The 24,636-nt window shown below is 36.8% G+C and overlaps 1 protein-coding gene across 1 annotated transcript; it reads right to left on the bottom strand.

Annotated features, from left to right (window-relative positions):
- Nucleotides 1–21,906: 21,906 nt before the first annotated feature.
- foxb2 (forkhead box B2) lies at nt 21,907–23,468 on the bottom strand. The gene has a single exon (XM_004921443.4). The coding sequence runs from the start codon at nt 23,082–23,084 to the stop codon at nt 22,131–22,133; it is 954 nt and encodes a 317-aa protein (XP_004921500.2). The 5' UTR covers nt 23,085–23,468; the 3' UTR covers nt 21,907–22,130.
- Between the last annotated feature and the right edge of the window lie 1,168 nt (nt 23,469–24,636).

The raw sequence follows: 24,636 nt of genomic DNA, 5'->3' as shown, positions 1-24,636 counted from the left end.
AGATTTAGTAAAATGGGAAAATATTACTTGAAAGTGTAATACTATACTTAGAATATTTCAATAATGTTATTGTAAAAATAAATGCATCAGTGAAACACTGTTGGGATGGTTCTGTATTATGTACATAGTAGTATATTGTATTAAATAGATTAAATACTTTATGATTATATTTATTGTGCACTGTTTTAGAAAAAATATCAAGCATTTAAACTGTGCATTTTTCTTTTTCTGTTTAAAAAAAAATAACAACTCAACATCCTAATTATGCACAGAAAGATTGGGTCACTTAGAACATTAATTAGCGATTACTAAATTCTGATAAACAGCAGGGTTGTAATTGCAGCCCACTATTTGTCCTACCTCGTCTTCAATAAAAGTTTCCAGCGAACGGTTTTTAATCAGCTTTTCCGATGGCTAGTGGTAAATCAGGGAAAATTAGTTGGGTTAGTGGGTATGATAAATTTATATGCAAACGTACACCTTGCAAAACCTCTGAATTGTTTAGGGAATTACTATATGAATATATCCAAGTAATTATATGTTTAAAATTATTCTCCAAATTATTTCCAAATCAAGAGAAAATTGATAAAATACAGAGAATACAAATATCATTTTATTCTATCTTTATACAGCATTTATCAGTTGGAGACTCTTTTAATAAGGGCATTAATTTATTAAACAGTTAATTATGAAGAAACACTCTTCCTGGTCATTAAGATCATCACCATAGACCTGTCACAGTCATTTTAATTATGATTAATATCTGATATTCAATTCTATCTCCATTCACTTGTCAAGAACAAATGGAGCCACTATTGCATGCACAAAGTTCAAAAGCAGAGGTTGATCTGTTCTTGACCTTATATATTATTCATTATCACGTTCATATTTATCATAGCTTCCAGGAAACAAAGGTAATATTTAACATTCTGTGTTAATTCTGGATGCTGCTGATGGGATGAAATTATCTTTTAAAGTTTCTGATTTTATTTTTGATGTAATAATGGACTTGTTTTTCTCCAGCTTTCTCTATTGTCATTTCCCCAAACCTTGCAAATCCTACTCAAATGTTCAGAATTTCCCAAATCACCACGTAAATACAGTAGAACACATTCCAAAAAAAAACATTCCTGTATAATGGCAATGAGACAATTCATTAAATAGCTTTTACCTTATCTAAAAAAGGACATATTTGTTTAAAAATCTTTATTTTTATTTATATTTTGTTTGCTTCATTGGGGTGAAGCAGCTCCTTCACAAAAGGAATATGCAGGATGTAATTGTGGGCAGTTAAAGGGGTGGTATACAGTCTCCTTTAAAGTGAGTTCAGTTAATAGGGCTTGTGATGAATAAACTTTTTGCCTTTTGTTTTAATTACGAAAAACCTATGAATTTTGTTATTTTTTAAGCCAAACAGGGCAAACAGGGAAACTGAAGCTCTTTCATGTTTGGTCCTTGCAATGTAGATAATAAGATTACCAGTACACAGATAATTCCACTGCATAATGAACTTTTGTTTATCTTTAGGCCAAAACAGCCACAACAAGGGCTGAAATTAGGTGATTGTTTACTTTGAACTGACAAGTAATGAATTAGTGCTTTATGTAAAATAGGCAGTCAAAATGTGACATCAAATGTATTGGCAGGACAGTCCAAAATGTTGCCACTATCTATAAAAAAAAAAGTTCCTAAAAGTAAGTACCTTTCAAGTACTGCAGGTATATTAAATCCATGGATAATAAATCGCCCCCTCCCTAGAACAAATGAATGATACTCTTTTGAGTTTTTATTCTTACCTTACAGGGAACTGTGAATTCAAATGCACCTCTATAAGGTATATATGCTTCACAGTTAGTAAGGCACAGGGGAAAACTGTTCGGAGAAAACTGCACCAACCCGGGTTACCTGTAGCGAATGCTTCCTGCTTCCGTGTTTCTTCTGCCGGCGAAATCCCTGGGCCGGCGCATGCGCAGTAGAGTGAAAAGCTAACTTTCTTGTTAAATTTCGGCTTTTCAGTCTACTGCGCATGCGCAAGTGCAAACACGGAAGAGGAAGCGTTCGCTGCAGCTACCCCAGGCTGGTGCGGTTTTCTCTGAACAGGGGCACCAGCCTGGGGTACAGGGTAACATTTTGGCACCCCCAAGTGACTTAGCCTTTCCTTCTACTTTAAAGACATATTGTGTGAAAGTCTAGAATGTGCCAGTGAATAATAATTATCTAAATATAGAAGATTTGGATGATTTATTGACAACTTTCCTGAAAACCCTACTTGTACCGCCCATATGTTTCACTTCCTGCTGCCTCCTTTCCAGGCTGTGCAGAGGAGCCGATGGCCCTTAGCACAATGCACTGTATTTTGCTTTGCTGAAATATTCCCAAAACTGAAGAAGAAATTTGGAAATGGCCATATGTATTGGCGTTAATAGGTGCTTTTTTCTCCATGTTTTTTCTTGCCCAAATGCATTGCAATCAAAGGGCATATTTCTCACGCTTTATCTTATTCCAAATGCAATAGAGTTAATGGGTGTTTTTTTCCCATGCCAAATGCATTAGAGTCAATAGGCATTTTATCTGATGTCAAACGCATTAGAATTAATAGGAATTTTTTTCTTGCGCCAAAAGCATTGGTTTTTATCACATTTTTTTCTGTTGAAAAAAAATGCAATGCGAAATTCTGAAGCAGATGAGCATAAAGTTTCACTATTTTCACCAGGAATCTGTATTACGCAAAACAATTCACCTTTTATTTAGATTTGGTGTGACACAAGTGCTAGAGCCTATAAAATTACCACTTGTACCTTTGCTGCAATCTGCACCTTGTGCCAGAATGCACTGACAGATGCAAGGGAGCCCTTAACACTTGACATAAGCAGGTAGTGAGTATAGGGCACCAGCACTCCTGAGAACACACAAAGTTGCACCTATTAGCAACAGATTTGCACCATTTTATGCCCTTCTTGGCAAGGTATTCTCGATATGTTATAAATTGTCTCTTGATCTGCACCAGTCACACAAAATCGGCTTATGCCTCATGGGTTTAAGAATTTTTCACCTCCATTTTAACTTTAAAAAATACTCTACATATTCAAGAAAAGTACTTTTTTTTATTATGCAAAAGATCTTATCATAGGCAAAAACACATCACAACTCACTTTCTAAAAGATTAATATGCATAGAAACCATATAACTTGAGTCTTGGATAGAAAATACTTTTTAAATGTGAAATCACAGTTGGAGTTTTATATGTAGGGGAAAAATGGAAAATCTGATAATAAATTGCAGATTTTTTTGTTTTTGCTTCATAAAAGCCTACTGCATCAGGGAAGGGATGCCTCAACTGCCCTGTGACAGTTTTTATATTATTATTCTGTAAAGTAAGATTTTCATAATACAATAGCAATGATGGAGCATTTCATAAAAAAAAACCCCATTTGCATGAAAAATACACTTGTTCTAGTCATCCTCCTAACTGATGACCTTTTTAATTCTCTCGTTCTTAAAGCGGGATTGCAGTGACTGACACTTCAGTGGGCTTTAGCTCTGCTGAAGAGTGTATATTATGGTGCTTCTATAAGGAGCTAATTGCTGCTTTTGGCTTGGCATGTCGTTGTTAGCAGTTTTAATTGTCACCGAGGATTGCAATTAATGCCATATAAATTCATCATATTTAATTAAGGAAACATTCTTGTGTCCTGATTTTGCCCCTTAAAGCACAAATAGACTTTATCCCAAAAGACATGCAGAGTGAAAATAGAAAGAATGCTCACATTCCATCCTAAGAGGAAGACCGAATACCCCGGTATATTTAATCTTGCCTACAGAGTAGCACCTACCAACAATCATTCTAATTGGTGTATTTTCTTCTAGCTTTCTTTTCCAGCTTTCACTGACAATTGACCAGGGAAAACTATGAATCTCAGCAGATCCTGATGCCATATAAACTTGATGACGATAACAAGAATAAGTAATTACAACAAAATGTTTTTCAGTTTCAGTTTTTCAGTAGCTAGGCGTAAAAATTGTGACTATATTGAAATAAAAAAATGATTTTGCCCATATTTCAGATGATATTTGAACTTAAGTAATGGAATCCATACAGGAGTGTGTCAGATTATAAATAATACATTAAACAGAGTATACAGATTATTTAGCAAGTCTAGTTGCTGTAGACTAATTCCTACTAGATACAATTTCCAGGCCTGGTCTTGTGGGAGGGCCTAGTGTGGCTTATTTATATAACTTATTTGCATGGTTTAGCGGCTCTTATATTTTAGCAACCGGCCCATGTCATAATGTAAGCCTGAAGTATGAATTTAAAATGGTGTGTGTGTATAATTTTATTATAATACATTATAATTTCTTTATTGTGCAGGAGGGGTAAACACCTTTAGCATGGAAAATTACTTCAAACTGTATTTACTTTGTGTCCTCCCTTCCAGGCCCCTCACCTACCTTTAAAATAGTGGCGCTGTGTGGGCTGGGAGGTGGAGCTTGAGTGGGCCAGGAGGGGTGGCGGAGGAGGAGAGACTGTTCGCGCTGAGCCCCCTTCTTTTGCAGGGGGGCCAGGTGCAACCAAGTTATGCTACTAAATCCAATATTCCTTTAAGGAAAAAGCCATGGGAGATATTTATTATTATTTACTTGGTAATTCTCCACAATATTTAACAAAAAAATGCACAAATCAGTATGTGTCTGTATGTTTGGAAACCAATAAGAGTTTTGGCACAGCTTGAGCTATGACTGCCACGCTGCTGTCTTTGCTCAATCTGGCAGTCAAACACCTTTCCTGTCTGTCATTCCTTCATTTACAAAAGTATAGAAAATGCTCTGATTATATTGGTAGTCACATATTGGCTACCTATGTGCCAAGTTATTACATATGTGAAGCTATCAGAACTAAAAGATAAAGATAGACAGACAGAGAGATAGATAGATAGATAGATAGATAAATAGATAGACAGACAGAGAGATAGATAGATGATTGATAGATAGATAGATAGATAGATAGATACAGTAGATAGATAGATAGATGATAGATAGACAGATGGATAGATAGATGGATAGATAGATAGATGATACATAGATGATAGATAGATAGATACCTCTCTCAGTACACCTATAATTCTTTTATCTTATGAAAAATCCCAGAGACAGTTTGAAAACAACACAACTCCTTAAAGTGGACCTGTCACCCAGACATGAAAATCTGTATAATAAAAATCCTGTTCAAATTAAACATGAAACCCAAATTCATTTTTATATAAACACATCCAAACCCATTATAAAAGGGATTTAAAAATCGCAGCTGTCAATCATATATTGCCTGCCCCGCCTCTATGCCTTAGGCATAGAGGCGGGGCTGACAATAACTTTAGCTTTCCATTCAGCACTTCCTAGATGTCACTGCACATCTCACTTCTCCCCTCCCTCCTCCTTATCTAACTGTGTAGCCAGTGCATGGGCATGGGCATCAGGTCCCCCATTCTGGCACATAAACAAGATTTTGGCATGATACAAAGCTTGTCTTAATAACAGTGTCCACAAAATGGTGCCTCCCTGCTTGCTTTGATTGAGTAATTCCAAGACGAAGGAAACAAGATTTATATTATTTATATAGCGTAAGTAAAGTTTATTTTGCTCAACTAACAATATAGAAAATAATTTGGACTTATTTCTTAGGGTGACAGGTCCGCTTTAAAAAAACATCCATTTATATTGGGCACGCAAAATGTCATAGGGGTCAGAGAAGACATCCAAGCTTTAATCCGCAAAGCCAATTCTTTTCTATAATTTTTATACCTACATTTTTTTGATTCTCAAAAGGAACTGTTTGATTATTACAGAGAAAAAGGACATTTTTAAAATTAGAATTATTCACTAAAAATGAAATCTATGGGAGATGGCCTTCCTGTAAAGGATTGTATACCTGTATATCAAATAGACAAGTTTACACCAGCCCCTTTTGATTTGAAGGAATAGTGTGTCTAATGTTAGTTAATTGTATTCATGCAGCATCAGACCAACAGGCAGTTCTGTATCAAAATAATTGCTCAGTATTTAGAAAAGAAAAGCTTTTTTCACAAGATCATCTTATGCTATTACATACACTGTGTTTGATTTAAAAAAGAGTGTACTATTTGACCTCATGCAAAAGCAGTTAATTGCCGTATATGCTCTTGCACCATGCACATAATTAAAGCTTGTATATAAATATGCTCTATGACTTGAACCGAATAATAACCCACCGTTGGTGGTAATAGACTTTATCACTTTAAATGGGTAATTTGTCTGTTATTCAAATTTGTTCAATATTTGCCATTTACATTCATTTGCAACCTGCACTGATCCTTTCTGCTTGGCAGGGCTGAGTACATTTGATATACAAACAGCAGAAATAGCAGATTTTATTTTCTTGTTTCTTGGCAGGGATCTCAAGATACCAAGAAAATCACTGTTGAAGCTGTTTTCCTGACATTTGATTTACTTATCGCACCCTGTAATGTTACTAAGGCTGTTACAAAAATAAAGCCAATTAATAACTTTCAAATACAACAATGAGACAAGCAGTAAACAGATCGTTTATCATGTTGTAACCTATCCTATCTAAGTTTGGGTATCCTGGGGGGTGTGTATTCTTGGTTGGGAAAAAACTCCAACTCCCAGGAGTCAAAACTCTTTATGAATTCATGGTTTTGATGATGAACACTTCAGCAGCAAGTGCATAAAGAACTGATAGTAGACAGCCCAGTACATGCCAAGTATATGCTAATGAGCAGGAATAGTCTCTGGAGCTCTGATATATCACTCCTTGTCTGATGCAATTAGTCTGTTTTTCTCATAATATGAAATCACTCTAATTTTCTTCCTATTTCCCTGGCTCCTATTCACATGGCTTTAGATTTGCCTTGTGCGTAGAAAACACTTCAGATGGATAGAATTGTTTAAAAGCCCAACTTTTTGAGGATTTTCTTAGGCTTTCATGTTTTATGAAGAAAATTGGATGATCTTTAACCCATTGTGGTCAGATATGAAAATTCTATCATCGTCATTTGTCTTTATTTTGTTTGTGTTATTGTGTATATTGGTAATAATCTGTAGTTTAACAATTTTTATGTGAAATAAATCTGTTTTCTATATTTTAAAATAGAAAAAAATATTGATTTTCACAATACAGGTATCGGACCCCTTATCTGGAAACCCATTATCCAGAAAGTTCCAAATTATGGAAAGGCCATCTCCCATAGACTCCATTTTAATCAAATAATTCACATTTTTAAAGATGGTTTCCTTTTTCTCTGTAATAGTAAAACAGTACCTTGTACTTGATCCTAACTAAGATATAATTAATCCTTATTGGAACTAAAACAATCCTAGTGGGTTTAATTATGGTTTAAATATTTTTTTAGCAAACTTAATGTAGGAGATCCGAATTACAGAAAGACCCCTTATCCGGAAAACCCCAGGTCCCGAGCAATTCCCATACCTGTACACCATATTTTATTTAAATAATTTTAAATATATATATATGTTTTATGTTTGGCACTTAGGGTGAGGGCAGGCAAAGCGTATATCTGCTTCTCTCAGCCCTGCGCTTTTCTGCCTGGCTGAGAGAAGCGGATCTGCTTCCGTATGCCGCTCTGTGTGCCTGCACTTAAAGCTATGGCAACAGCCCGAGTGTGTGGAGTCAGAGGTCGGCCTGGTAGAAAGCTAAAGCAAATGTTTTCCAGTCCAACCTCCGATCCACTCTGCTCTGTGTGTGCACACTCTTAGAGAATGTGTATAAAACAGGGTCGGACTAGGCCACCGGGACAATGGGAAAACCCCCGGTAGGCCCCGGTGGCCCAGACCTGACCATTGCTGGCGCACGGCCGTGTCATACTGGTATGGGATCCTTTAAATTATCCATTAAAAGTAACTTGTCTCTTCATTTATAAAGTTGTGTATTTTTAATGCCATCTGGATTTTACACCAGTTCAGACATGGCATAACCTGTTAAGTCAATGGGAAAAATGTATAGGGCTATTTTGTAAAAAAAAAGGTATTAAAATGGTAATGCACATGTATTTTTGTACTCAGTATTTGGTGGCTGCTATTTATTCCAGAATTTTGGACTAGGCTCTTTTTTTATCTAAAATTCAAATCAAACTTTATAGTTGTGCTGGATTTTGCATAGCAAAGTCTTTCATTTAGATAGTGGTCTATGGCATGTGTGGGGTTACATTTTCTTTTACACAGTTATAAATAGGTTCCTTAATTCAGTTCAGAGCCTCCTCTCTAGTGATGAGCGAATTTTTTAGTCGGACATGGATGGAATTACTAGAAAAAATTGCTGCTGAACAATGTGCAGAGTGAGGAATAAGTTGTGGTTGTGTCAAAAAAAGTTGTGCAGCAAAAAAGTCATGTGGTAGCTGCATTTCGTAAATTTTTTGCCATTTCGAGAATTTTGGTCCTTGATCAGATGGTAAAATGAAACCTCTGTGGTCGATATCTGGCTGATTTTTTGGGCAGATGTTTGTAGTGAAGGCCTGTCATAGGGCCCCATACATGGGCATATAAGAATGTCAAATTTGTCTGAGGGCTCTAATAGGCAGCTTAGACCTGTCCATGTTTGGCTATCTTTGCAGTGAAACCCTGACCTTCTAATGCCTCACACTACCTACTAGGCCAGTATAAAGGCAAAACATACAAAGCTTACTTGGGCTCATCAGATGTGAGAGTCAGTCAGGCGGAGATGAGCTATGGCAAAAAGTAATCTTCTTTCCATAAGCATTCTGCATTACAGCAAGATCACAATGGGTAATATAAGAAATGCAATGGGAAATAAAAGTAAAAATAACCAATTATGTTCTAAAATATTTGGTCTTAAAGAACTAGATGCAAAAGGTATATGTGTAATCTGTATGGTAGTGCTGATATATGCAAATGTTTATTACTCATACAGGTGGAAACTTGGGGTCCCTAGACATAATTCAATGTATGTATTTTAATGCAAGAAGAAATTAATCTATCCCATTATAGTAGGACAAACAGATATACTTTGATGGTCAAAAGCTAAAGTTATTTATAAACTTTTGATTAAAGCAAATATGTTTTCATTTACATTGCCCCATGTACATGTACATGTGCTTATTTTGGTTCTACTGCACTAAGGAGACTTTATTACAAAAAGAGGTCAATTTCTACTGAGAAGTATTTGTCATATGCTGTAAAACTGAGCATTTCTGTCTGAGAATACTAACTATATTTTTTGGTTATGTCTGTTGTATGCCTTAACAGAAAAAATCACGTTATATACCTGTAATTTGTTAATAGCCTTGTGAATCAGCAGTGCTGCGAAAGAGAGTAGACTAAAGCTGGCCATACACTGCCAGATCATGGTCGCCTCAATGTAGCCCATGTTCATTCAGCTATTCCTGCATATATTGAAGCATGGTTGCTTTCATAACAGCTATAGTTTTTAAATCATTTGGGGAATCAACCTATGATAGCCATCAGAACAGGGCCACTTGTCTTCTATTTTAACATTTCCTATCAAAAGTTTCATGACACAGACTAATTTTTCCTTCATACATCCTTTATGATGACAGATAGATTGCATTCCTCTTACCTGTTGCCATTCATTTCTTTTATAGTCTGTGAAGCTTAATTATTCTGACTATAGACATGTAGTCACTACCTATTTCCCTTCTAACTGTAATTATCATTTATAAATCTTGTCTTAAATGCCCCTTATTTCTCTTTTATTAAACACAAATGGTAAACACACCTAGAACTTGGTTACATTGCTTAATTCAAATAGTAAAAGCAGATGAAAAATGAATACTTATTTTACAGCTAAATGAGAACTATGTCCAAGTGCCAAAAGGGAAAAAACTTGTTGGGCTCCCCTTTAGGGAAATAAAACTTGTGTTGCAAATAAGGTAGGTGGTAGATAAAGGAGAAGCCAGATGCAGCCTCATATAGAACAAGTCTCTTGGGACTTTGCAAATCCTTGGGGCAACTCAGGATTTTTGCCTTTGATGGAAAATAGTACATCACGATCCCAAATAATATGTACTTTTGAAAAAAATAAATGTTTGCTCTAGTAAGTACTTTCTAAGACCTCATAAGACCAGGCTAGCAGTTTTATAGTTAAAAAAAGAGAACAAGCAGCATCTACGATGAGTGGGATAATTATAAATATGTTAATCTGAAGAATCTGTGAGCTTTAATTGCATACTACAGTTCTACTTTAGTCAGCCACATTCAAACAATGTCATCTATCATGGCTGACAGCCAAGAGGTCTGCCAAGGGAGAAGGCTGCCGTTACCCTCTCTGGTGCATCCTCCAGTTTACTACTTTTGGCCACGTGACTTATACTCTTTGCTCATCTAAAATTAAAATTCCCTTTGTCATCAATAAAACCTTAAGTTGTGTACTTAAGGGTACAACTAAATATGACATGTGCCTCTTAAGGTACTGTTAATTAAACAGGTATGATGAACAAGAATTACTGCTTTAGAGTTTTATTCTCTCCATGTGGACATTACAATGCTTATTTTGCTATACTGGAAAAAAGCACAAGTGAGGATTGAAGCACCCAAGGCATACAAGAAGCAATATGTGCATATCTGGATGTTAAGGGTGGTGTAAAAAAACACGAGTGAGATGAAAATAATATGCAACATATTTAAATGAACAGCCCAACATTTACCTCACCCCTTCAGACTTTCAAGCAGTTATGTAAACCTTGTTGGTATTTTAAACCTAACATTTATTATAAGTTCTGAATATACAGGACATTCCTGTTATTTTAGAGCTGAGAAGAATCAAATAGGTCTAGCAAATTACCAGAATTTAGGCAGAGCTCATTTTCAGACTCCCTTCTATATCCACTCTATAGAAGAGCACAAGAAACAGTTTAGATTATTTGGGAATTCATCTCTTTCTAAACATTTGTATTACAAAAATCCACAAAAAATATTTAACTAAAGAGCAGTGGCTAAATCCTGTACCATGTATTTATTATACTTGATTGTTTGCAACATTTTTGCAGCATAAAACCCCTGACCAATAAGAAATCATTTGCATGTGACTGCCCCAATACTTTTTCTCACCTGAAATGGGGGAATTTGATAGAAAACGTGACGTGGAAGAAATAGAGATTTTGTAAAATCTGGCAAATATTTTACCGTTTTTGCTTTTGCTCATTGGGGCACAGTTTCATTGGAGAATATAGATGATATGTTTAATAGAGCTATACAAATAAATAAGGATGATATAGAATAGTTGTAAAATCCCAGACTCGCTAATCAGTCAAAGGGTCCCTGGAATGACAGTGGACTATCCATAAAGTAGTAGACAACTACACAGCTCACAGTTAAATGGGAAACAGAAACTGGAACGTTGTCACAAGTGTACCCTGGTGTGTTATGATGTGGGGAAGGTCTTCTATGGATTTTTATTAACATTTCATGTGTCTTTGATCTAGTTTGTGTTTCAGCAGTCCTCTCCTACTGCATGATTGATTCTATATGCACTCTAACTTATGTGAATCTGGTTTACAGAAAATACATTAGTATTACACTAAACATTTACAAAAAATAAAAAACAAGTACAAATGTGCCCTCCGTTTAAAATGAATACTATTTTAAAAGTCCATATAAAGAACTCCTTTGGGAGATCTTGTTGGTCACAGACAAGGGGGTTGGCATATGGTCAGGGCCCCTTTAGGCTACATTTATTGTAGAGCCTCCCTGCAGCTGCATTGTTATTATGTTCTGTCTTCTGCACATGTATACACAAGACACTTGTCAGCCCTAGTAGTGAAGTGTATTACCACAATAAAACAACAACAAAAAATATACGTGTCTGTGTATATATAGATTTTTTACTGAACAGAAACTATACCCTATTTGTAGGCAACCTTCTACTTATTTTCTATGATTGGTGTATACTTGTACTGAGTAGTAGTTGTCATAATAACATGGACTGAGATGAAACAGTTCTTATTATATTCTGGCTAAGAAAACCTACACAAAATAACCCTAATGAGGCAATGGAAGTATTTATATGCAAACATGTTAAGTAGCTAACAGAAGTTATACTGTCTATTTAGAATATATATGCTGCATTTAGAAGTCTTACAAGTCTTACAAATACCCTTTCCTTAAAAATGAAAGAAAATGTAAAATTATAAGGCAGGTTTAAGTAAAAGAATTTTCTTCTAGAAACTTCTACAGAAAATGCCTTAGAGTTTAGCAACTCTGCATTAGAAGGTATCAGCCCCTAGGAGTGTGCTGTAAATATGCATGATCTGACACCCTGGCACTGTTTTACCATAACACACAACTTGCGAACCCCCCTTATTTGTTCAGAGAAGCCGTTCATAATTGCTCAGTGTAAGCTGGCCTTTAGCATGCAAAGCAGAAAACAATGGCAATGCTACGCGGGCAAATTGGAACAGCAGCACTTACATGTATAAATTAAATGGCCTCTTTTCACAGCTTTCACTTTCTATTCTAAGAGGCTAGAGGCTGGTGACATCAAAGACAGGATTATGTGAGAAGATAGAAACTTGATCTAATGTCCATGTTTGAAGTCATGGCAGTCTCCTTCTCTGAAAAGCAAGGGTGCAGGTGCAGTTAGCTCTAGGGATGTTTGGGGTGGTAGGCGGGACAGAGATTTATATATATATTAAGACATAATCTTCCTAGATGTATTAAAAGTTTGTTTTAAGGCTTTGGAGGCTTTTGTCCTGTAAATTAATATGTTAATGTTCTCTTCACATCTAAGGGCATTAGCATGCATATACATAGCTAGTATTGTGTACCACTGACATCTTAAATGGTTCTCTCAAAGCATTCTGTGCAACTACAGCTAAGCTGTTAGCAAAGAATAGCAGAACAAATAATTGACACTGTTATCTTTTGAAGATGAAGCAATCACTGTATTAAACAAATGCATATGCTCAGCTGATTTATATAAATAACATGAGACAGACTGCCTGTAATTTTACTGCATAAATTATGGCCGCTCCAAAGGTTTCTCTGCCAAACAGCATTTAAATATAATAATAAAGTCAATGTGGTGTTATTGAAAAGATAGGACTTCTAGAAGATGGGGATTAATGAAACACTGAGTGCTAATTCCACCATAAATAAGGAGGCATTAGCAACAAGCAGGAGGTTTGTTCACCCCTATAAATACTGTGTTGGCTTCAGTGTCGGACTGGAACCCCAGGGGCCCACCAGAAAACCATAGACTATGGGCCCACTTTCCAAAATATTTTTCCTTCTTTCCTCACTCAACATCTTTATTCTCCTATTATTTTATTACATGCTAGCATCTATCCTTCCATCTATTTTTCCTCTTTGTTCCCATTCAGAAATAGGGAATGGCCATGAAGTAGGCCAAATGGCCAGGAGCAGGAGGGCCCACTGACAACTGGGCCCACCGGAGTTTTCCTGGTATCCTGGTGGGCCAGTCCGACACTGGTTGGCTTGATCCTAGGCCTTCTCATTTGCCTCTTACTACACCGTGGGTCACATATAAAGGAGACACCGGGCCAGGAGCATTGCTGGGCTTGAGATCCTCTGAGCGATGACAGACAGGGCGATTAGTTGTGGGAAATTTTAAAACCTGCAATCACGGCAACTACTAATTGTGATGATTCCCCCATTAAAATACACATAAGTTGCCGTGTGTAAAACGTACTGCGTGGTACAAGTTGCCGCAACTGCATTTTAAAAATCGTGGCAACTAATCACCACCCTTAAAGTGCTTAAAGTGATCTGATACGGACCCAGTGTTCTAGCTCAAGTAAGCAGGGGAAATGCTGCCTACAGTATTCACTAGCCTTCACCAGTACTGCTAGGTGTTACTTTGCATTGCTGGAAAGGAACTCTCTAGTATTAAAAGCTTAAACATAGTTCAAGTGCAATATCTGAGAAAAGGAGACAGAGAAAAGTAAATTTTTAGAAAAGTTAATTCGATGCAATTATTTGTAGAGGCAGAAAAAGTCACAGAAAAACAGGACAGATTCGCTTATCACTAGTCATAATTCCAACATTATAAAAACATTTTAAATTGCATATAAGCTTTTTGGAGGAAAACCTTTCAACAAAATAACATGCTTTTGTACACTTTTCTTCTTCAACAAATATGATACATTAATGCCTGATTAGGTGTATGTAAAATTTCAAGCCTCAGATTTTAACATTTTTCCTCTAGTCTATATTTCTGAATTCTATAGGAACAGTACATTGCCTTGTAACTGGCTACTTTTTATCTTGTAAAGGTCAAGGATCAAGTAAAAGTATGAAGAAACATTTTGGTTTATTTATTGGATTATTTATCCAAACTGAGCACATTAGAGGGAATTTGTCGGGGTATGTAGTGTGTATAGCAACTATAAATGGAATTCATTTGTGGGTGGCAGGTTTTCTGAAAGCACATTTGCCTCGTCCCCACCAAATATCTCACTTGTTTTCTCATCTCTTTTATAGGATGGTATAATATTGTGGGTTTAGCATGTATGGTTTTGGGTTACAGCAGGTATAAATGTGGGTTGGCAGGTCTGGGCTGGGTGCAGGTCTACCTAACTAGAACCTTGCAGGTTTTATTACAGGCAACAATCTGTACCTAAATCAGTACATCTATTATGGCCTACATTGCTACTGGCACAATTTGGAGTCAAATCTTGTAGTTATAGAGCAGTGAGCAAGACAAGAAATAAAAAGCAAGTTCAACTGTTTCCATAACAATGGCCCAAAGATTCTAACAGGGGCTGCATTTTCCCCTCTTTATTTCACTAATTCTTACTCTCAGTTGGACATGGATTTTCTTTCTTTGGTAAATAGCACTTCCTTGGCCTGGCTTCCTATACCTTTGTTTGCATTAACATGCATTACAATTGGAATGATGTTCCATTCTTTTTAATGTTTTTTCCATCAAAAGGATACTGTCCTTAGAAGAAAAAGTGTTTATTTCTGCCTGGAACAATAAACAATATTGAACGAAGTGTGTAGTCTTTTTTTTAATGTTGCAGTACAGATATGGGATCTATTACCTTCAAATGCATTATCCATAAAATTTCAGAATATGGGAATGCCATTTTCTATTGAGTCCTACTCAAGCAAATATCCTTATTTCCATTTTCTCTGTAATAATAAAACAGTACCTTGTTGCTGGTAGTAACTAAGCAGCATGAATACATGCTAGTGGCAAAATATTTTTTTAAATCCTAAGATCCTAAGCATTTTGGATAATAGATCTCATATGATTTCAAACTGGAAATAAAAAAAACTATGCACTGAATATTGGGCTTTGCCACTCTGTACCCATGAGCTGTTGTTTATTTGGGCCAGAACTGACTGAAATACTTCAGTAGTTAAGGAGCAATATAATGGCTGAAAACAATGAATTGTGCATAAATATGTAAAACACTACATAAACCTGCATGCTTGATGTCTTTGACCACTGTGTACCTGAAGCAGGAGTGGGATGTACATTGAGACATAAATCACTTCTGTTTGGGAATTTGCCTGAATTTGCTGACAGCTGCTTCCTCTATATATTCCGTGTAATTACATAGCAGCCGCAGTGATTTGCCTTGCAGGTAAGCTGTGTGTGGCACATCACTCCCAACCATTCATTCAGTACAATTACTGCAGTCTGTGTTATCTTACCTTCTTCTTACTTTAAAAGCTTGAGATTTATTTGGTTGCAACACAAAAACAAATGTGTCTGCTTGTTCTGATCGGAACTTTCAGAAGAGAAAGAAATTTATTGTAGAGGTTTGGGTGTGCCTCCATTGTGCCAAGATCTTGAACTACATTTAAAGAATCGCACCATAGGGTATAGCATATCCTGTACATAGCATATACTGTAAACCATTTTTTTCATTTTTAGGGAAGCAACTTTTTTCTCATCCTGCAAAGATGCTATAAATAATGTGTGAGAGTTCAAGCAGGAAGGAATAAGGCCAAAACATTGCTAACCCATGCTTGCACAAACAATACATTCTAACATTATATATTACAAAGAAAATTAAATGTGATTTTACTGATTGTGCATATTCTTGTTTATTCATATAGTGGGAAAAACAAGACATATTTCCAAAACTTTATGAATAATTTTAAGTAGCGGTGCATAGAATCCACTATTTTGGGATTCACCCAAACCCTGAATCCTTCATGAAAGATTTGGGTGAATACAAACGGAATCCTAATTTGCATATGCAAATTAGGACAGAGAAGGAATAAAAAGAAAAAAATTATGCCCAAAAAAGTTACATGATTTTATGGATTTGGATTCAGTTTGGCCAGGAGATTTGGCCAAATCCTGAACCAAATCCTGGCTTTGGTGCATCCCTTATTTTAAGTGAAAGTCAACCTTTCCTAGAAAGTCTATTTTTTTAACCAGTGATTCCCCTAAACCACACAGGGGGTTCTCAGTCATACTCTCCATATTTACCGAAGGCTCCTGAATTACAGGAAATGGTTGGAAGTATACAGCACAAGAAGTTCTGGTAGACAAGCTGTTTTGTTGGATGCTGTATTCCCTGATTTTCTAGCCTGCTGTTCCTTCTTGGACACTAGTAGTAAAACAACATAATCCCTTTAGTGATCAGTGATACTCACAGTTGCAAACTCCCTAATCAGTTGTACTGCTGAACTTTACTAATCTTAATCTGGATTTACATAATTTTTTTTATTCTACCAGATCTTCTACTAAAGAATATTATTTGACCTAGTGCTGAACTGAATCTGTAACCTATACTGCATATTTGATATTTTTAACAAAAAATTGTCATGGATGTTATTATCAATAACATTTTGTGGCTGCCGTGTTCAAGTTGCAGTGGATCATAGCTGTCTCATTCAGGCTGCCTGGTTTTGAAACCTTTTAGGTACCTACAGACACCTTTGTAAAGCTGTGCACTGAAGCCAACTTACATTGTAAAATACCTTTCCTGGAGGCACCCATATTTAATAAACATGCCTATAAGACTACTTGATCACATTTATGATAAATGAAATGACCGACCTACCCACCCACTGAGATAAGGCTGAAAAAATACTTGGGCTGCTGAAGTACTCATGGTGGTCCTAAGACAGGGCACAGCAAACTGCCAATTGCAAATGAAAAAAAATGATATTCTACAGCATGTAACTGTACAAGCTGTTTCTTTAACTTGACTTTCAGCTCCAGGTACATCTTGGAGCAGGATTATCACATCAAAAGCTGGAGATTGAAGACTGTGTGGTGGTGTCGGTGGGTTGATATTAGACAATTCATCATCAGGCAGCTTATTGGTTTGGCTAATGCATACAATTTAATGGTTTCAAATATAACAAGTCCACAAGCACATTTGGGATCAGCTATACTGTAAACCAGGACTCTTTCTACATACTGTAAGTCTCTCCTCCCAACTAATTTATTGCCTCCCTCCTTCTTAATAGCTACCACCAGAAAGTTTGGTTTTAGTGGAGGTTAATTGGCTGTTAATGGAAATATATACAGATTGTGCTGTAACTAAGCATATACACAAAGATGCAAACAGTCCCATGTACAGGTTTGTTCATAGAGTGACTAAAGAGAGCATTAAGGGCATATACTGTCTTTTACTCCCAATAACCACAGAGCACTACTGTACTTATTATAGATGCATACTATTCTTACACCCAGTCTTGCGAAGGATCCTAGGCTTATATAATAAAAAGGAATAGTAGCATCCTGTGCAGTATTATAATCCTGGTGCAATATTGCAGGAGGTCTAGCATCTTGCCTTCTTACATCTTACCCATCTGACATTTTTGAATTGCTTCTGTTAAATTCTAAACACTAATGATAATCATTAAGGAAATTCAGAGCTAGGTCAGATAATCCCTGTGCAGAAACTATGCTTCTATATTTTTAATATTTATTGATGTTTATTTCTCCCCAGCTGTTGATTTCTGAAGGTTATGCCCTTGCAAATGCTTGTCCTGTGCTATGTACCTATTTTATATTTAATTTGTTGCCCAGATGTTATGTGCAAATTACTTGCTATCCAAATGATACACAGCTAGACTCTTTTACTATGGTAGGTGATAACATGGTATGTGCAGTGAACTTTAGCAATGAATTAGAAATTTAAATCAATCAACTTACTGCAAGTTAGAAAATTAAACCAAAGATCTGATTAGTTGCTATAGTTAATTGCCCAGGGCCAACAAGCACTTATGTTAGCAAATAAGCCTCAGTTCATTGACAATGCCCCCTTGTAAACATGTCAGTCATGTAATTGAGTCACCACAGACATCATCTGCTCTGGTACATGCAGAGACTGCGGGGTCATTTCCATATAAAAGATGAGTCAGTGTGCTTAGAATTGCTTCCATGCCTGAACATTGTATGTTCTGTATACCTTGTATATTAATTTATGTTACCATTGGTCACAGAAGGTAGACTTTTTTTTGCTTGTTAGTTTTTTATTGTATAACACAGAGAATGAGGAGTCCTGTTCATGTATCAAGCATGTTTAGTTTTTTAATGGGAGGTAAGGATACTTACTTATGTGAGTAAAAATGCAGGTGTAGTCTTGATGTCTTAATTTGTAATAGGTAGAGGTGCATATAAATTAAATATATGTTTAACAGCAGTTACAGTTCTCTTACAATGCACAAATGCTGCATGTTTATGCATTCCCTATGTGCTCCATTTAGAAACAATAAAAATATTTGTTTATAGATGTTCTTATAATTTATAGAAATAATCATGTCCAGCTTCTGTGACAAATGCACATAAAACACAATATTTGTGATTGTAATGCTCTCCCATAGATCCCAATAGTAATCTCAACATGTGATGCTAAAAAAACTGCTACACTTTTTTAAAATGCTTAAAACTGCAACTCGCTGTAAATGGTGAGAATAAATGCAAGGTGTAATGTTCAATGTGGAGAGTTCATTTCCTAGATTTTTATGCAGTTTAGAGTGCATATTATTAAGTAAACAATATTATTGATAAGTAAAATTTAATTTATTTCCCTTTAAATACCCAGTAACTTTGTATACAGCTTATGTGCATATTTGCATGTATACTAATAAGTGTAATCGATCATACTACTAGTCTCTATATAAAAAACCTTTAACATTTCTTCCGTTATTAAAATGAACTGCACACCTATTAATTATAAACCAGTATTCTTTTATATTTTTCAAATAGGATTCAAATTCAAAATAGAATGGAAGACCTTTCCCAGCCCACAGACTAAGGATGACTATTATAAATAAAATATGCCTCTCATGTTGCAAGATGTAGAAACACCACAGTATGACAAGCAATATGGAAGCTCCCACATAATTTCTAGAAGTAATAAACCATAGAAAGAAATTGTGTCTGTTGAAAATTGCTGAGTTATTTGCTAAATATTTATTAAAAATTCCTACTAACATATAAACTCTATTCTGGGGCTGATATATTTTATTTTCAGCAAAAAGCGTAAAAATATGTGCCCTTTATTATGACCTCATGCCCTTATCAGGTACTAAAATGATAGAATATGTCATAGTTTGAAATTTGGTATATGTCCCCTTTATGGTTTAAAGCATATTGAAACAGTTATATTAGGACAAAAATAAAAATCATATCTATAAAACAAAAATAGGAGGCAAAATAACCAAACAACACAGAAAAACCGTCAAGATAAATGCGCCCATAGTAATGCCGATGCCAATGCCGATCTGGGAGTGTCCTTGAACTCCCTTCTGCCCTGCCTGGGAATAATGGCAACCAAATTGCCATTTTCGTGCGCACTGCGTGCTTTTCAGTAGGACTGACTAAAACAACCTAGCAATAAATATTTTATTCCGATCCCTTGGTCCCGAAGTTTGGGGAACAGATGTGCTTGTACAAGATAATATAAATCTGTGTGGGACTTGGTGTTAGTAGTGGCTACGTTTTTCAGTATAAAAAGAATAGCCTGCATATTCTATTCACAAAATTAGCATTGCATAAGTTTATACCACAGCTGAAGAACTGATAATTCCGATCATCGTGTGTTTATTTTGTGAGGATTGCAGTTAAATCATTGTAAATTGAACCTAGTCTATAAATTGCCCTTTGACTTTGTACCATTTTTGTTTGCACTAAAATACATCGAATAATAGCACATATTTCAAAGTTGATATAAATAAATAATTATTAATTATATTTTTTAAATTTTTGCCATCCGCTGAACATATTTAATAAATAAATCACCTCCAATCAAAATTGTGTATCCTGTTAAACTCGGGGTTGCAGCCTTATAGAAAAGAATCACCCCGTTGCCCAGGGAAAGTATAATACCTGCCTAATAGCAGGATGCTACTGAAACCTGCCTTTATCCAGACAGTGTTTAGCGCAGCTCTGGGATTTCACAGATAATTAATGAGGCTTAATAAGAGATCGCTAGAACCTGGGTTATTAGAAAAACACAATCACTCTGTACAATTGCAAAATGAAATATTCTATTAGTCTATATACATATCACATTTCTATCTATCTATCTATCTATCTATCTATCTATCTATCTATCCACTGCCTGTCCTACTGTTTATATTTCTTTCTTCTGGCTGCACTTGAAGTAGAACACCAGAACACAAATTCTGTGTTCTAGCTGATAACCCCTACTATATATTACACACACAGTGACAGACATCCAGAACATGTTATTTAGGTATGATCACTTAATTATCAGTTTAGGTTAACTTGTATAACTTGTACATCTGACCGACTAGCACATGTTCATCTTTGCAAACAAATTAAAAACTGCTCAAAAGCTCAAATCAAATGATTAAACCACATCAAATTAGAAATTAAATAATAGTCTAAGCAAAATAATAATGTTTTTTTCAAACATAGTAGAAATGGAATGGTTATATTTAAGACATAGATAGAACTGACCTAATGTTAGGTTCTGGAGTAATTTCTTTAGTTCTGCAATATGAACACATTGTAACCCTGTCTTGCGTATCGAGCACTCTAAATAAAATATATGATTAACGATTGGTCAGGCAGGATTTGGAAGTCAGAGACGTTAACTGTTTTACAATGTAATATTTAATGTGCATACTTTACTGACAGCAGGAACGAATATATCATCTTAAAATAGTGTATTTTGTAGACTAGTGCATAAGCAAACGAAACGCAACGAATTTCGGCAGTAAGTGTTCTTTTTCCAGGTAAACTATGTGGCAGTGTAAAAAGGCAGGACAAACAAACTGCACAAGAAAGCAATGTGTATTACAAAGTAAAGGGATATAGATTTTAAAACAAAAGAAAATAAAATCATAAAGACAGAAAACAAAATCCTTTCTCACAGATTTACAGAGCCCATAAATAAAAATAGATATATTCCAGGGAAATATTTATACAAGTTCACAGATGCATATACATAGGGGATTCATTTTATACAATAAAGTGCTTGAGATAACAAAGACAAACAAGTAATGGTATGGTAAATATAATATTTATCACAGCTATCTACAGACCATTTTACTTCAAGTGAGCAAGATTTTCAGTTATTTATTGATTGATAACCCATCTTCAGTACTTTAAATGAGGAAAGTGTTAAGTATCACAGCTCAGAGAATACGTTTTTTAAGAGGAGCAATCAGTATGGTAAGTAACAAATTAAACTGTGCTGATGTCCTATTAATTGCGTGGTTAGGGAGCAATTGGTTGTGTATATATATCAAAAAGTGTTGCACTTAACGGAACTTTTGCAAAAAAATTGAAAAAGCTTTATTTAAATAAAGGAATTTAAAGAAAGCCTTTTTGCAATATTACCACATTTATTAGCACCCAGGCAGTTGATTTAATATAGCTTGAGTACTACTTCCTTTACTATATATATATATATATACATATATATATATATATATGTATAAATGTGCAGCTTTCACACTTGCTGGTAATGCTCGCATCATGATCCTGTAATGGGCAGAAATTATAAATAGCACAGACACTTTATATCCTTGGCACATTTATCTGGACACTGGCAGTAGATGCAAATAAGACAAGACTAACTGGTACAGCTTGGTACAGTTGGCAGTCCCTTGTATCTGTCACAGTGTGAGAAAGCAGACCATCCATGGCATGTATTAATCCAGGCTGGGGCTGTCTAGGAGTGCACAAGTACTGAGTGGAGCATACTGCCCTTGTTTTGTGGGTGAGTGACTGCAGGCTCCAGGAGTGTGCCTGCCACTGTTGGCGGAGATGGGCACATGCTGGATGGGTTCACTGCCAGGCTTGGTAAAGCAGAGACTGGGGGGAGAGACGCAGTTGGCTTTATGGGGAGCGGGACAGCAGGAATTGTCTGACTGGGGGCATGACACAAAGTTTTCATGGGCACTCCGAAATGTCCATATTCCTGGGGAACAGTCATGCTCGCCATGGAGTCCATCATGCCAACATGAGGCCACATGGAGCTGACCATATTGCTGAGTTGGCTGGGCACTGGGTACCCGAGGTGGTGCATCATGGATGCTAAGGGCAGTCCCCCAGTCATCACCCCCTTGTAGTCTCTTCCTATGATGTTTTCAATAGCAAATGGGTGTTTAAATCCGCTGGTCTGACTCCCACTCATGTTAGCAATGTTGTAGGGCTGGAAGTGAGGCAGCCTCCCAAGACTGGGCACTGGGCTGCCTTCTGAGGCAGGGATACCCAGCTTGGTTTGGTTGTGCTGGTGATGGAAATAATGGATCATCTGGTGGCTTTTGGAGGCCAAATGCTCAGCTCTGACCACCTTAAATCTCTTCCTTCTCCTTAGGAAGCTACCATTCTCAAACATGTCCCCACAGTCCGGGTGCAGGGCCCAGAAACTGCCCTTACCTGGCTGGTCCGGTCTCCTGGGGATCTTGATGAAGCAATCATTAAAAGACAGGTTGTGCCTTAGGGAGTTCTGCCACCTTTGGGTGTTCTCTCTGTAGTAGGGGAACCTGTCCATGATGAACTTGTAGATGTCACTCAGGGGCAGCATTTTCTCTTGGGAGCTCTGGATGGCCATGGCAGTCAGGGAAATGTATGAGTAAGGGGGCTTCTGCTCACTATACGAGCTCTTCCCTGGCCGGGGCATTTCTGCTCTTTGAGAGAATGAGAGTGTAAGAGAAATGCTTAGAATAATTAGCACAAGAAAGTAGCAAACAATTTCTTCACAGGAGGAGTCTACAATGGGTTGGACGTAGCCCACCAAATCCCGATGAGGATTCCTTCTCCCGATGATCCAATAAATCAGAGACTCATTGTTGGGAAGCACAAGTTTGTCCCTGCCTTTAGAAGCTGAGATTCAATCTCCCACCAACTGCAATCGGATTCTTTAGTTTACAGTTAGGAATCAGTGAGAGACAGGCACATAGCTGGGATATGCAGCAGGGAGTACAAGAACCCCATCCTTAGTACTCTCCTACCTTCACTGTGGGATCAGGGATGCTCAGCTTGTGCTAGGAGAAAAGAAGATCTGAGCGCACCGCTTGGTTTTGTACTGATCGCAGAGAAGCAGGGACCCCCGCTGCCCCCTCTTCATTATCACATGACAGTCACTGAGGGAGAAGGGAAAGTCTCATCTTGTTTCATTTGCACTTCTTTAGTCAGAGGGAAAGGGAGAGGCAGGGATGTGAGCGCCGTGTGGGGTCTCTGTAAGGTTAGGGGGGAGGAAGGGCTGGGTTGGGCTTTGCTGCTGGGAAGGTATGCAGTTTCATCCTTTTCACAGCAGCTTTCATTACATTATTGTAAGCACCATCCTCAAGGGCTACTCTACCCAGGACTTAAGTGGGAAATAATCTAAGTCACTTATACAGAATGTAATTATTATACACATTCTCCCTTCATATGGATGCTAAAGATAACCAAGACCCATAATTGACTAACAACATCAGGCTCACTACATGCACCTTGTTGCTATTTCCCAAACAGAAATTCCAGAAATGACTTTACTTCTCAGGGTGCTGAAACTTGTGTAAAGAAAATAAGCAGCAAATCTTTTTCTTGGATGAGCTGTAACAATGAGGTTACAGAATGCAGCCTCCAGCTCTTTGCTCTACAGCATCCTAGAGATGGTGGGAGTTGCAGTTCAACTGGGGGGCTGTAGCTTTTACTATAGATATGGTATGCATTTATAGGAAATACTGTATGTTCAGTGGAAAAATTTACTTCTGAAAAATGCTCTATTGTACAATGTATTTCTGTGCAAACAAAAATAGTAAATTCTCCCTGCTTCAAACTGTAACTGTTGCAGAGCTGCAAATCCGATTTCCCGCTGGGACCCCCTGTGGTTTCTCTGGGGGGGGTCAGTATGGGGTAAGGAGGGGTTCGCAGTGTGTTGGCAGAAGTCAAATCAAGGGGATCTGTCGGTGACACAGGCTTCTGTATAGGCATCCGCGTGCCTCTCTTAACTGCTTGTTAGTTTTAGTCAGTCCAACTGAAAAGGACAAAAACAGTCAAAGGGGGCGATTTGGTTGCTATGCAGGGCGGAAAGGAGTTCAAGGACTCTACCAGATCGGCATTGGCTGAACCTGAGCATTACATGTGACCTTCATAAAAAGCTGGGTCCTTGTCCTCTTTTTGTACATAGTACTCACCAAATATTTATATGATCCTTTTTTTTAGAGGAGTGATGATGAAAAAATGTA

Source organism: Xenopus tropicalis, chromosome 1 (genome assembly GCF_000004195.4).
Source record: "Xenopus tropicalis strain Nigerian chromosome 1, UCB_Xtro_10.0, whole genome shotgun sequence".
NCBI lineage: Eukaryota > Metazoa > Chordata > Amphibia > Anura > Pipidae > Xenopus > Xenopus tropicalis.
Note: the sequence above shows the minus strand (reverse complement) of the source record. Positions and strands in the feature narration are given on the sequence as shown.

What these genes read in the sequence shown, in the direction of transcription:
- foxb2 (XM_004921443.4), bottom strand. Translation starts at nt 23,084, where the DNA reads ATGCCCCGGCCAGGGAAGAGCTCGTATAGTGAGCAGAAGCCCCCTTAC.